General features: G+C 35.4%; 1 protein-coding gene across 2 annotated transcripts; it reads left to right on the top strand.

The window, feature by feature from the left end:
- The first annotated feature begins 1139 nt into the window (after nt 1-1139).
- Nucleotides 1140-7832, top strand: LOC134847859 (uncharacterized). Of its 2 annotated transcripts, XM_063865109.1 has the most exons (7): nt 1140-2029; nt 2101-2189; nt 5230-5325; nt 5650-5875; nt 5946-6071; nt 6813-7129; nt 7370-7832. In XM_063865109.1, the coding sequence occupies exons 1-7, from the start codon at nt 1738-1740 to the stop codon at nt 7577-7579; spliced, it is 1356 nt and encodes a 451-aa protein (XP_063721179.1). In that variant the 5' UTR covers nt 1140-1737; the 3' UTR covers nt 7580-7832. The 2 variants fall into 2 exon arrangements, with proteins under 2 accessions (XP_063721179.1, XP_063721187.1); XM_063865117.1 differs by lacking the exons at nt 1140-2029; nt 2101-2189 and adding an exon at nt 3230-3503.
- Nucleotides 7833-14787: the final 6955 nt, after the last annotated feature.

Raw genomic sequence — 14787 nt, 5'->3', positions numbered from 1 at the left:
CTTCAACGCTCTCCACTATTGGCTTTATGTCGTTGTTTTCTCTGGTGGATGCAAGTTTGTCCAGCGTGCGGTCCCTATGGTTTAGGCGGACACATGCGTTGCAGATAAGTAGGAGGTTTTGGCTGACCTCACTTATCCCGAAGGTTGCTCGTTCACTCATTTCGGTGCACATAGGGGTCAAGTGCATTGAGTCTCTGCATGAGACACATAGAAACACGGCATCCCGTGCCGTTATGGGATTTGTGCATGTTTTGCAGCAGTTTTTCGGTTTTGATGGCGCCATTGTGGAATGTATTGGGGAAGTGGAATGTGTAGGAATAGAAAAGGAATAGAAAAGAGACCCTTATCTCCTGCGCTTCGTAAGAAACATAATTCCTACGATGCACTAGGGGTAAAGGACTTGTTTGCAAAACGTGAGCTCCTGCTATCCCGCGCTTTCTAAGAAACTTAATTCCCAAGAATGCATTGAGATTGTTGGAACACAGGTTGGAATTGACAAACCGAAGTTGAAATTACCCGCACTTCTTAAGAAAACTGATTTCCTATAGATGTACTGGGTTTAGTTCAACTCGGTTGGGTATATATCTAATTATGCTCTGACTTTCCCGCGCTTCCTAGGAAACTTAATTCCTATGGATGCACTGGGGCGGTTAGAATCACAAGTACTCAACAAGAATATAATTAAAGGCGAGGAGAGTCTTACTTATTTTTGGAGTCCAAGGGCGATACGCGTCTTGAGCCTGTCCTTTTGTTTCTTGCTCAGCTTCTTATTGCTTTCTTTTGTGCTCTGGTCGCTTTCGATTCTTGACTTCTATTTGTTCTTGTAGCTCAGTCTCTTCTTCCTGCTTTTCTTGAGTCCAGTAAGGTCTGATTTGTTTCGGATTATTGTATTAACGAGCCGCTTTTCAATGACAATATCGGGATGGTTTTTTGCGATTTCGTACTTAAGCTGGATATCCTTGCGTTTTCTACTGGATATGAGATCTCTAATGGCGTCAATTACCAAGATTCCGCTGGAGTTGAGCTCTTCGTAAATATCGCGTGTACCTTCTCTGCGAGTGTAGACGATGGCCTCTATCTTGTGGGTGCTGTTTAGATGCCTAAGATCTTCGACTAGTTGAGATGGGGCGAGGGGGTGGAATTTGTTCGTTAATGGGTTGTAGTTACTTCGGTGTTTTGTCAGTGAGTTGTTTTTTGTGTCATGCCAGATGACAAGATTTGATCGAAGTCGGAGCACACCCTGTCTTTTTACTAGATTTTGCACTATCTTCAGAGGATTCTTTGAATAAGGGTTCAATGAAAGCCCGGAGATGGCTGTGGATTGTCTTGCAAATCGTAAACGTTCTCTGTGCCCCAGTGATGACTTCAGATAATTCAGGGAGCTGGCCCCCACAAAATAAACCAAATAAACTCATATCACGTCGATCTGCTCTGTTTCTTTTCATCAATCTTTTTGAGTTTCTTTCTACTGCGGTATATTCTGCGTAAGTGGTAGTTTTCTCAATCTGCTTGGCTTGATTCCCAACCATCTGACTCTCTTTACTTCTATTCACGTTATAATTTACTCTTCCATATCTAGAAAATTCTTAGGATTTTGACTGAAATATTTGATTAAGGGACTCCTGACTGTAACCTCGGTTACTATGATACTTTACTTTTGACCTTCTGATTATAATTAATGAATGTTTGCCTCAACATAAATAATTGGTTCAGAAAGCATGTCTCTGTAGAATAGAAATGACTCTCAACACTAGCGGAGAATTTGATGAAATGGGCTCTTTTGGTGGCGTTGCCGTAGGTTCGCCTCAGTTATTCGGCAGGACGGATGAAGGTCAAGATGCTTTCCGAGATACAAAGCCTCGAATCTTGCTAACTGGCAGACAGCGTTCGGGGAAAACAGCAATTAACCGTGTAGTCTTTCATAAAATGTCACCTAACGAGACTTTATTCCTCCAATCTACAAGCAAAATCCAAAAGGATTCAATCAACCATTCTTCATTTGTACGCTTTGAAGTTTGGGAGTTCCCCGGTAAGATAGCTGGAAAATTAGATGGAGAATAAACTAAAATCTAGCTCAACAGAAAGGTCTGTTTTTTCCAGGTCAACTCGATGTATTGGATGCCAGTGTTATCGATTCAGAGAAAATTTTCTCGCAGTGTCATGCTCTCATCTATATTATTGATTCCCAGGTAATTGCCGATGTAGCTTTAGTTATCTCAATAGTTTTTATAAGTGTTTTAGGCAGCGCCAATTCTGTTTTTTTTTTCGGTCAACTAGCAGGCGGCTTTTTTGAAGATGTTTATGTTTTAAATGACCGTTTTCTCGATTTTTTGTCCTACTCCGATTTAAGTATATCGTTTTTTTTTACTTTAAAGGTTTCGGCTTATATATATCGGCTTTGTGCACTCATATTGCATCGTATGAGTTAGTAATTTGTTTATGTGCGTGTGTATTTTGAGGGATTGTACGAATTTTTTCAAATTTTTTGTTGATCAAATTATTTGGCTTCGGCTGAGTGAATATCTGCTCAAGTATTTTCGGCTTTATAAGCGCTTCGTAAATCTTTGTTGTGATGCTTATTTAACTATCAATTGTCCGTTTCGACAAGTTTATTTTCTCAATTATGAAACATTGCGATAAATGAAAAATATGGTAGATCTCGATTCTTTCAGCATTTTAGTGTTTTTAATAATTTTTTTTACTAACTGCGATTAACTGCCAAATCTGATTTCTAAAGCACTAAAAGTGATGCCACGTCGAGATTATCTTCCAAAAGAAAATTCAGATCACCTAAACATTTGTCCTCTCAAAGAGAGAATAACCAACTTTTTCAAAACAGCAAAAAGAAAAATTTATGTTTTTCCCGATAAATGGCAACCATTAAGTCAACTAAAGCAGACTGTGATCCACCATTAAATCTTTTGTCTGGTCGACCGAGTAATCTATTTAGAAGCCATCAAAAAATCTATAAACAACAAGGCTCTAGGTTCCTTTCAACTTGCTCTCATCCAATTACACTAACTGACCAAATGGCCTTAGTGCTCCCTATCAATGCGGTCACAAAACCTCAAATGGGAAATATCCTTCATAACTCCACTTCCTAAACCGAAGAAGGATCTAGAGATGTCTAAAAAGTTACTTTATTTGTACTAGTATCGCCGAACTAATGGAAATGGTTCTCTTGCCTTAATTACACCTAAATATACAATTAGCAAACCACCATTACGGTTTTAGCAAAGTTTGGTCTACCGTGATGCTACTTATATCTATCAGTAATCACATAACCGATGGACTGAATCATGAAAAACGATGCCAGAGAACACTCATGGTTACACTGCATCTCACTGCCGCCTTTGATAGCCGAGTGTAGCGTTGTTTTGATGATATATAACTCAGACTTAGCATCAAACACCAAGCTATGGCCGTGATCCTCACTTCGAGGACGCTTCACAATATTTGGATTTAGAGATGCAAACTCTGACATGAGAAACGTTCAACAAGAGGTACCACAATGTTTCTGTTCTCTCGAGCATAATCTTACGCTAAAATATGAGCTCCAAGCATACGCCCGGTGAAAAGGTTGAGCTAGTCACTTATGCTGGTGATATCACTCACTATCTTAACGCTCAATCCAATGAAGCTACTACACACACCAATGAACTATTAACTAAACAACTAATAAAAAACAGGCACTGAAATCTATCCCTTGAAAACAAATCTATGATAACTTTTGTTAGTTTTTTATCTGCCGAAGTAAATTATGAAACTAAAATTCAGGCCAGAAAAACATCCAAGTGCAAATTGGAGATTCTAGAAAGTCAGTAGATTCAGTTATGAAAAAAGTCAGCCGTAGCGTGATGAACTACGCCGCACCCATCTGGTCTCCAAGTTTGAGCAACATCAACTGGTCAAGCAACAATACACGTTTAACACAGCTACAACGATTACTGGCCGTGTTAAATTGACAAAAAATGACCATTTAGGCGATGAAACTGAAATTATCCCTGCTCGAGTGCATAATAAAATGCTTTTTAAACAAATCTTGCGCGGAAGCTATCTTGTGGAGCTTTTAGACCGCCGAACGATAGAATCAGTTAGCAGGCCCATACAGGAAGCAAAATACGAGGTTGTCGCGCATCCTTTTTCAACTGTCCCGATAGACCGACTTATCTCAGCATCTTTAGTCTGTGGATCGACATCCTTCGTGTAGCTGAACGCCTTCAGCTCACAAAGCACGAAGAGGCGGGAGAGCTTAACTCCTCAAAAATCAAATTAGCTTGACGGAGTGTGCTGGCCTCACAGGAAAACGCGAGGCCTTTTCAAACGATTTCCGTGTCAAAACAACGTTCTAATATTTTACGCTAATGGCATGCCCTATCTATCTCTTCGGGACCAATTACACTGAACTAGGGACGAAACGGCACCGAATTAAACGAACGCAATTTTTTTGAGGAAACTACAACAACATCAGCAATTCCTAGCTTCGAAATAGGATTTTAGTTTTCCCAGCGGCATAAAAATACTTATTGATCCAATTTTCTCTCATTGGGTTAAATCTATCAGTAAAGTGTGAATCATAAACTTTTATCGAAATTTGAAGAGCACAAGGGAATACGTTGTTCGCAAGTGAAGTTTTTTCAAAAACCATTCAGTATATTTTTTTGCTCCCTGGCGTTGATTGACACTTTTCCAACAGTCTGTTGGCTAAGTTTTAAATTTCCTGTTTTTTTCGCTGATTTTGTTTTAACTCAAAATCATGTGAAGTATTCGGCTAGTCTTAATCGGCTTTTTTGTCGCTCAAAATATATCATGATTCAGTTTTTTGTTCTGCTCAATGGACCAAAGTTATGCCGTCTTAGTTGCCGATTCATGAATTTATTTCAATGCCATTATATTGCTGACAATTGTGTTTTTTTGACTTTTTTGTTCAAACATCAGAAATCTTCTGTAGATTTAGTTTTTAAAAAATTCCGAAGTACTAGTTTTGAAAATTTTGGTTGACATAGTTTTTGATAAATTGTTTTTCGAACAGTTCCTTCGACTTAGTTTTTGGCTAGCTTTTCTGTCAGCCAGGTTGCCATGTTTTTTTTGTCAAGTATCGGGAGTATTGTACGATCCCCGAAATTATTTTCACATTTTTGTAACATCTCATTATTAGTCTTGATGAACACCTACCAAAAAATGCAACAAGATGCTAATATTGACATTTGTTTTTATTGTCTTTGTTAGGATGATTATGCAGATTCCTTGGATATCATGAGAGCCGTGGTCACAAGAGCTTATTCAGTCAATCCTAATATCAACTTCGAAATTTTTATTCACAAGGTATGTATACTTGCTTAAGCAATGCATTTAATTGTCCATTTGTGTTATTTTTGGAAGCCCTATTTAGCGCTTCCGGCAAAAAAAAACGTTCGAAAATATGTGAAGTTTTTAATGCAAAAAATAGAACATATTTAAAAACTTTTAATTGTAGTCGTTTATGCCTAACTGACTAAATTTCTACACATTTGTACAGTTCTATTCTATCATCACAAGACGTACAAGAAAAGGCACTAACTTGAAGAATTTTTTCTGATCATGTTGTCGGAACAATCTGTGACATCAACCGGCTATCCTTGTTCTGAATTTGAAGAATTGTTTTATTAGGTAGATGGGTTGAACGACGATCATAAAATCGAAATACAACGAGACATATACCATCGAGCCTACGACAAACTGAATCAAGACGACCAATCCAATATCACCCTCTCATTTTCTCTCACTTCTATTTATGATCACTCGATTTTCGAGGCCTTCAGTAAAGTTGTACAAAAGCTTATTCCACAATTAGCTACTCTCGAGCACATGTTGTCTATATTTGTCGAAAACTCAGGTGTGAATTTTTCCATGGAATCAGTTTTTAACTGAGAGAAATATTGTAAAAGAAATGTTCTACTTTTCAGGCATTGATAAAGCCTTTTTATTTGATGTGGTATCCAAGATCTACATAGCCACGGATGCCTCAGCGGTAGACATGCAGACATACGAATTATGCTGCGACATGATTGATGTCGTGATTGATCTGTCAGGTTAGCGTGATCTACCAGGAACTGTGTAAAGTATGCAGATGTTTGCTAACGTGGTCTGCAATTAATTCTCAGCAATTTTATAACACTTGCGAGTCGAGTGTATTAGTACTATCCTTCTTTTTTTCCAACCTTAGTCGCAAATATTGGTGGGGCACCTTTACAGCTTGTTGATCGCATGTGCTTTGGCATTGGAATAGTAAGTAACAACATAGCATTAATGAAAACTCGGTTTCAGAAATTTTCTAACTCAATATATCTCGCAATTTTTTGAAATGCATAATTTTTACATAATATGGCTTTATTCGTTGCGATTTGGTACATGCAAAGTTAATGTGGATGCCTTCAGTTTGCTATATTCCAAATTATTACATGCAAAATTGAGTCTATTTGTATTTGGTGCCACTCTTACTGAATCGCATTGGCAAGTTATTAGCATATGTAGCTGCTTTATTCGTGACTAGTGTTTGTCGATTGTTAAGCTTGCGTGGCTGAGTGGATAGTGCGTGAGGCTCAAAATCTCTTGATTGCAGTAGGTCGCAGATGCGAGTCCTACATGTAGCCGAGTTTCTAGGCTTATTTCTACTTTTTCTTATTTCACTTGATAGAGCTGCTTTTTGGTCGCGATCTCGCAAGTGTTTGCGATGCGCAGCTTCGCCTTTGTGTAATAAAATTTTTTCAAATTGATGTCCTAATAAGGTTTTGTGTTCAAAATCGTAATTTTTTTGGCTATCATTTTTCCAGGAATCTACAGCAATGATGCGATTCTGGATGGATTGGAAGGTGACAGTGGCAGTGTTAATTCAGGCATGTTTGATTCCTCCACTCCTCCCAACTCGAATGGAGTGGCGATGGGCAGTAGCGTGCCCAACGGATCTCCAAATATGGGAATGGTTCAAGCCAACGACAAGGCTGCCAATGGTATCTTACTAGATGAGGGTGGATCATACGACTACCAGTCGAGCAGTGTAATCAAACTGACCAATGGAAGTGTTATGGTGCTAAAAGAAGTGAACAGATATCTTGCCCTTGTGTTTATCATGAGAGATGACCACTACAATGTAGGTGATCCGAGATGCTACCTTACCTTATATGAAAGCAGAAAAAAATATTATTTGAAGTAGAAAGGAGACATGGTTGAATTTTATTTTCCGATTGGCTGAGGGATGTCCTGAATATTTTTTAAACTATCAAAAAAATACACTAATTTGAAAAAAATGTCTGTACTTTTTTGAAGACTATGGTCGGAACATTCTGTGCTATTTGCACAGTAACCGTTTATCCTTGTTTTTATTTTTTAGCAAAAAGCACCTCTGGTTGACTACAATTTCTTTTGCTTCCGGGGAGGAATCCAGAAGGTGTTCAAAGCCACCAACCAAGCTGCCCTGAAGAGACGAAACCAACAGAAACAGAAAAGTGAAAACTTGTCTTCTCGGCAACAATCACCCCGGAAAATTCCGTCTCCCGGCACAAGTCCACTGCCTATAGACAACAACGCTTATATCAACTGAAAAATTGCTGAATTTAATTTAATCTAATTTCCCAAACGCCCATTCATCGATTAGTCACTCAATCAAAGAAATTATATTTCGCTACACCTATTTTGATTATTTGTAAATCTCAATCCTTTGTTATCGATGTAATGGTATGTTTTTCAATTGTGATGCAAGAGATATCTGTAGATATGATACCCATACTTAGATAAATATTTCTTCCAAAAAAATTTGATTATTGTAGTTAGATGGAATTTACATCAGTAATAGATGTTACTTTTTCAGACCGAAGATAAAAGCACAGTATACGCTGATTTGGTTTCAAGGTTATTCCAGAAAAGCTAATGAGTGATTATGGTGTAGATATAAATCGATAAGTTCTTTTATTATTAAAGAACTTAAACAAATGAACAAAGGTGAGCGAACTGTCGTTGCTCTTAATAAGCTAAGTTGATCTTGAACAAAATTGTACTTAATGAACTTAGTATTGAACTCTTGAATCCAATTAAGGAAATTCTTTAAACACGTCATCTATCAGGTTGATATCTGATATATGAAATTTACCGCATGCTGAAATCATATGCTTAGCAACAGGGCTGGGAAGAAAAGTATTTAACTGTTTTTTTTTAAATATAAATAAATCTATTTTTGCACCCGTAAAAATGAAAATATTAATTATATATGTGGTAATTCTTCGACAAAAATGTATTTGGAGAATCAGTCTTTGAGAATCCGGAGTTTATTTACATACAAAAAAATGTATCCGTCGAAGTTAATGTGAAGAACACTTCCGATTTTTCCAACACATTCTTCCACTTTTTGTTCTAACTTTCTCAAAAAGACAGTAAACATCTAAAGTGAGGTCAACAAAACACAATTGAAGTTGTTTCCTATTTCGCGACTTATGATTGCTCCGATAAAATTTAACAAGTTTAACAAGAATTTTTTGCCGTTTAAGCTATATCGTATATTGCAATGGTTAAGGTTTTATTCGATTTTCCAGTTTAAATTAGGTGTTTATTTCATCAAGTTTAAAATTAGCAAACCAATAGTAGCATATTGTCAGAGTTTTCTCAGGTTTTGCGAATCTGGCCTCCAAATATGAATAACCAAATCCTTTTAGCTTACGAAATAGGCAATTTTCGAGATTTTTCAAAAATTTCTAGAAAATTTAATTTTAAAAAATTTCTCATCTATCTATATCTATACTATATTTAAATGCGAGTTACAGCTATCTCCCATGTTTAAGCATAATATTTCTGCGTGTTTAACGAAAGAATTTTTTCATGTTTAGGCTATAGCATATATTGCAATGCTTAAGAAAATTTTTCAATTAGTTTTCCGCAAGGTCATTAATTTTTTAGTATTTTTTTTCGAGGCCAAATTAAGTCTGTCTGTATACCTGCTTTTTAAATTAATTTGATTATGTCTGTACCCGTCGCCTAATTTTTTTAACTTTCATCTATTATCCATCTATTATTATATATTTAAATGCGGGCTTCACTATCTCGCCTTGTTTAAGCTTTTTCAACGTATTTTTGTTGCTTGTTTAACAAGAATTTTATCACGCTTAAGTTATATCGTATATTGCAAGGGTTAAGGTTTTTTCTCGATTTTCCAGTTTAAATTTGGTGTTTATTTCATCAAGTTTGAAATTAGCAACCCAATAGTAGGATATTGTCAGAGTTTTCCCAAGTTTTGCGATTCTGGCCTCCAAAGATGAATAACCAAATCCTTTTAGCTTACGAAATAGACAATTTTCGAGATTTTTCAAAAATTTTCAGAAGTTTTAATTTTAAAAAATTTCTCATCTATCTATCTATACTATATTTAAATGCGAGTGACAGCTATCTCCCATGTTTAAGTATAATAATTTTGCATGTTTAACGAAAGAATTTTTTCATCTTGAGGCTATATCATATATTGCAATGCTTAAGAAAGTTTTTCTTTTAGATTTCCGCAATGTCATTAATTTTTCAGTATTTTTTTCGAGGCCAAATTAAGTCTGTCTGTATACCTGCTTTTTTAATTAATTTGATTGTCTGTCTACCCGTCGCCTAATTTTTTAAACTTTCATCTATTATCTATCTATTGTTATATATTTAAATGCAGGTTTCACTATCTCGCCATGTTTAAGCTTTATCAACGTATTTTTTTGCATGTTTAACAAGAATTTTATCACGTTAAAGCTATATCGTATATTGCAATGGTTAAGGTTTTTTTTCCGATTTTCCAGTTTAAATTTGGTGTTTATTTCATCAAGTTTGAAATTAGCAACCCAATAGTAGGTTATTGTCAGATTTTTTCCAGGTTTTGCGATTCTGGCCTCCAAATATGAATAACCAAATTCTTTTAGCTTACGAAATAGGCAATTTTCAAGATTTTTCAAAAATTTCTAGAAAATTTAATTTTACAAAATTTCTCAATTTTTGAAATTCTCACCCTGTAGTTGGGTGCTGTCAGAGTTCTCTCAGGTGTTGCCAATCTTGCCTCCAATTCTCACTTCCCAAATCCTCGTAGTTTTCGAGATATGACGTTTCTTATGATTTTTTTTCAAAAGTTTTTTAAAAAATTTAGATTTTAAAAAATTCCAAAATATTGATGATCTCATTCCTGTTGTTGGATATTGCGATGGTACTCTCAGAGGTTACGAATCTTGCCTCCAATTCTCACTTCTCAAATCCTTGTAGTTTTCGAGATTTGACGTTTTTTATGATTTTTTCAAAAAGTTAGATTTTAAAAACTTCAAAAACGTTGAAGATCTCAATCTTGTTGTATTTATTGGTAATATATTTATATTTAATATATTTCACAGTCCTGCTCGGCAGACACGGAATGCACTTTTTTCAAGGCATTTTTGTGAAATGCTACACTTTCTAGAGCACGATAAACGTCGCGAAGACTCTTATGAAGTCTTGGTATTTTTTGATTTTTTTTAGAGTCGATGATACTAGTGAACTCTTTTTTTTTCAATTTTTGAGAAACTTAAATTTTTGAGAAAGACTTACATTTTCAATTGTTTTTTTTTCTGGAAAAAGTTAAGCTCAAATTCGAATTTTTGCGGCTTGACTTTTGATTTTGTTTCAAGTTCAGTTCATTTCCTGTATTGAAAGGAAGTTAAACCAACTGTCGAGCAGCAAAAGTAAATAGGTCACGAAGGATGTGATCGAAATTTAAACGAGTGTTAGTTTTCAGATTTCCCAGCGGAATCTAAACTTTATGTAATGATCCATTTTTTTCAAATTGAGATAATTTTACCAGAATAATTGTTAGTCGTAAATTTTTCTCGAAATCCGGAGAGCTTTAAGGCATATGTTTTCAAATTTCGAACATTGAAATTTTAAAAAGAAGTCAGCTTTTTGTTTCCTTGCGTTCATTGACTCTTTTCAAGCTTTCTGTTGGTTGTATTTAAAATAAGAAACTATGCTCACCTTTAATCAGTAAAAAAAATTCGTACAACGAGATGACAGTGTTTCGGGTCGCGTAGTCGTTGACATTCTGGTCTAACCGAATCAGTCAATCATTTGATAACCTTCTGTATAAACAAATAAAATTCAATCTGCTGGATTATGCAAAAAATCACTGCTTACGACGACAAAAATCACTGCTTACGACACCCTTCACTGCCTTCTCTACACTGGAAACTTTTTTCCTATAATATAGAGATTCTATAATATTCTACTCTGATTATATAGAGGTCATAGGTTCAATAATCTAGCCGGAATAAGTTCATAGGTTTAATTTTGTGTTTCTTTCTGAAAAACAGCTTCCCCTCTGAGTTAAGCAAACTATTTGTTGCAACCGGGTCTAGTTCTTTTTCCCGTAAAGAACGACGTTTTGAAGTTATTACACGTCATAATACTTCATTTACAGCCTATATTACTTTTTTGCAGCGCTCTATTAGTACCACCGTGTTTTTTCAGTGCTTTTGTAATCTATGCGTGGTAAAAAAAAAGTTGATACGTGACGTTTCGTCGCTTTTTCGTTTGTTTTTACTTTGTCGCTCTGAGATTCATTTAGTTTCATAGTTTTCCGTGTTTTTACAAGTCAACTACATCGCTTAGTTGAATGCTATTTATAGAGATTTTAGCGCTAAGGAGAATGTAAACTTCGTCAAGTCTGAATGTGGCATTTTTTGTTGAATATTTGTTCTGCTAAACTTGTCGGCTTCAATGCTCACCGTTATTCAGATTCAATAAGGAGTTAATTTTGACTCTGTATGTCTTGATGATTTTTTTTGTCAGGAAAAATCATAATTTTATTCACGCTCCGATTTGTTTTTTCGCTGTTTGGCGATAATTTTTTTTAAGTTCACTTCATTTCCTTTGTTAAATGTAAGAAATATACACTATTGAACATTAAAAGCGAGTATGTCACACAGCGTGACTGACTTTTTGCTTCAAAAATGACTTTGATTTTCTGTATTCGCAGCGGAATAAAAAACTACTTATTGATATCAACGTGTTATATTTTTTTCTTCGAAAGTTTTCAATCCAGTTTTTTTGGTTTCCTTGTTATCTTCCAACTGTATGTCGGCTTTAACTTTGATACATGATAAACATCATGAAATTTGACGCCAATTTAGGTTTTCATATGTTAGTATTGTTGGTGGCATTTTAGTTTTGCATTTTTCGAATGATTTTCCAGTTTTTCTGTATGTTTTTCAAAATTGTTCTGTGGATTTTTGATATATCGCAAGCGGCACGAAGCTCTCCTTCGCCTCCTAATGATGTATTCCGAATGATGTCGGTAACTCAGTTTCAGGAGTTTTTCGGCATTGGTTTTGGCCGACGGTTCTTTGCCAATTGAGTTTCTCCGAAATATATATGATGAGTAATAAAATAGTTCCCGTTGAAATCTGGATTAATGTTTTGTAATTAATTTACATTGGCATATTTTCAATTGTCAATGAACGTAGCGAAGACAATTTATAGGTCTTGGTGGTTTTTTTTTTTTGTTTTTCGAGAAAAATATTTGAAAATTGTTCAAATTTTTTTTCAGCTCATAAATACGAAGTGTAGCCTCGTGCCTTGGTTGCTACTTTTTGTTGCCACCGTTGAAAATGGATAGTAATTTTGTCTTCGAGTGTTTTAGTATTTTTTGTTTGTTCACCATGCAAAATCAGGTGCCACAAATGATCATTGGAATGAGTCGAGTGATATATAATCTTAAAGCCTTTTCAGTTGTGATTCGAACGAAATTTAAAAGTTTTCCCAGTTACGAGAAACGTGAAATGGTCTGAAATTTTCACATGCAGTCTAATTTCGATCAAGTAAAGCGAGCGAGGAGGTCTTATAAGACTCGAAATTGGACTAAAAGTTTTCATTCGATTTAAATTCGAGAAAATTTTAATTTTACTCCGGGAAAATTAGTTTTGGAAGCTTCTAATGGCAATAAAAAAATTTCTAAAAATTGAAAAGTTTTTTTTTGCAAAAAAATATAGGCCGATTTTCTTCATACTTTTTTTCCGAAGAAAACTGTTGTCAATTATGACAAATACGCGTTCTTGTAGCTTTCTCATCACAGCATGCTCAAAAAGACACTGATTTAAAAAAAAAACATTTTTAGTGTTTTCATGAATTTGGTCGGGGTATTCTGTGCTACTTGCACAGTAACACGCTATCATTGTTGATAGTTTTTTCCAAATATTTTTTCAGTTTTTCCTGTGCTTTTTTTAAATTTCTAGGGCTGCTTTTCCAAATATTTTCTCTGTCTTTCCTGTGCTTTTTTCTATTTCTTTTTTTACCGTTTTACCGCTTTTAAAAACATTTATAATAATTAAGAGCTTAAATTATCGAAGTTCAGTTTAATTATCAATTTAAGTTCAGTGTCTCACTCACATTGCATAATCGGTCCTGAGAGAGCATAGATGCTTTCAACGACAATAATCCACGACCAGGCCGTTTAGGGCCAGCAGTTGCGCAGATATAAAATGTTTCAGGATTGTCTTTGTGAGAGCAATCGAGTTATAATCGGGTACAATACTTTTTCCCATGAACAGTATTGATAAGATGACTCATCTCCTGGAGGCCACCCCGTTTTGGATTATATTTTTGAATTGTTAAAAGTACATGAACCTAGTGAAGTTTCTTGTAAGAGTCGTGATAAAGATTTGAAAAATGCATTAAATTTGTTCACGCTCAAGTTTGATTTTTCGCTGTTCGACTTTTTTTTGTTTTTAACTTCAGTTCATTTTCTTTATCGAAAGGCAACTCCCACTATCGAAAAGCCCACTATCGAGTGTAAAGGTCACACAAAAATGTGATCGAGTTTTACTATCTAATTTAAATTTTCAGATTTCCCAGCGGAATCCAAGCGGAGTGAATTTTATCAAAAAAAGTGTGAAACATTATTTTTTCCTGAAGTTCAAAGAGCTTAAAGGCCATATCTACTTTGAAAATCGTTAGTCCTTGCGTTCATTGACTCTTTTTTATTTTTTTTGGCTTAAAATGTTTCGGCTTGTTTTATCGGCTTAGTAGCCTCATATTTAGTCGCTTGTTGGGCAATTGGTCGATATTTTTTTGCTGAGGATGATTCAATAACTTCCGAGTATTTGATGTCTTTTATGCTCAGGTCTTAAGCGCATTTTTTGGGCTAAGCGGTTGTCTACCCAAGTATCGTCGGCTTAGTTACGGCTTTGGAAGTTTTTTTCTAATTCTAGGTTGAGGTCAGCAATTGTCCTTCAGGTCAGCAATTGTCGTCTTGGTTCTTCTAAAATGAATTTCATTCGAAGCAAATTGTGATATGAAAGTTTTGGTGTATTTATTTTTTATTTTCTTTAGACAAATTTTTTCTTTCGCCATGTTATATTTGCGATGTATTTAAAATGTTGCAAAGCTCAATTCACCGCTGTTTTTCTTTTTCCAGCGTAATAATGATTTTAATCTCCCTCTCCTGGCATTCGTCGGACAGGTAGATTTTCTTTGTGAGATGCATATGGAGCATTTATCGGCTCAACTATCGTCTCGAGTATTTTTGGCTCAGTTTTCGCCTCGTAAAATGTGTTTCAAAGCTTTTTTAACGCTGTCAAATCCTTCCTCGACATGTTTTAATCGGTAGGCCAACTAGCCGAAGGGCCAACAAACCGAAAATAGGATTACCATTCCAACACGCCGAAAATTAATATTGTAGTGCTGTATAACAACAGATAGTCATTGTTGTTATGCAATTGTTACTTAATTCTGATGTAATTTACATTATTCTGATGCATGCAATTTCGGCTTCAA

The sequence above is a fragment of the Symsagittifera roscoffensis genome, chromosome 1 (genome assembly GCF_963678635.1).
Source record: "Symsagittifera roscoffensis chromosome 1, txSymRosc1.1, whole genome shotgun sequence".
In the NCBI taxonomy this organism is placed as follows: Eukaryota; Metazoa; Xenacoelomorpha; order Acoela; family Convolutidae; genus Symsagittifera; species Symsagittifera roscoffensis.
This window is presented reverse-complemented; position numbering and strand designations above follow the sequence as displayed.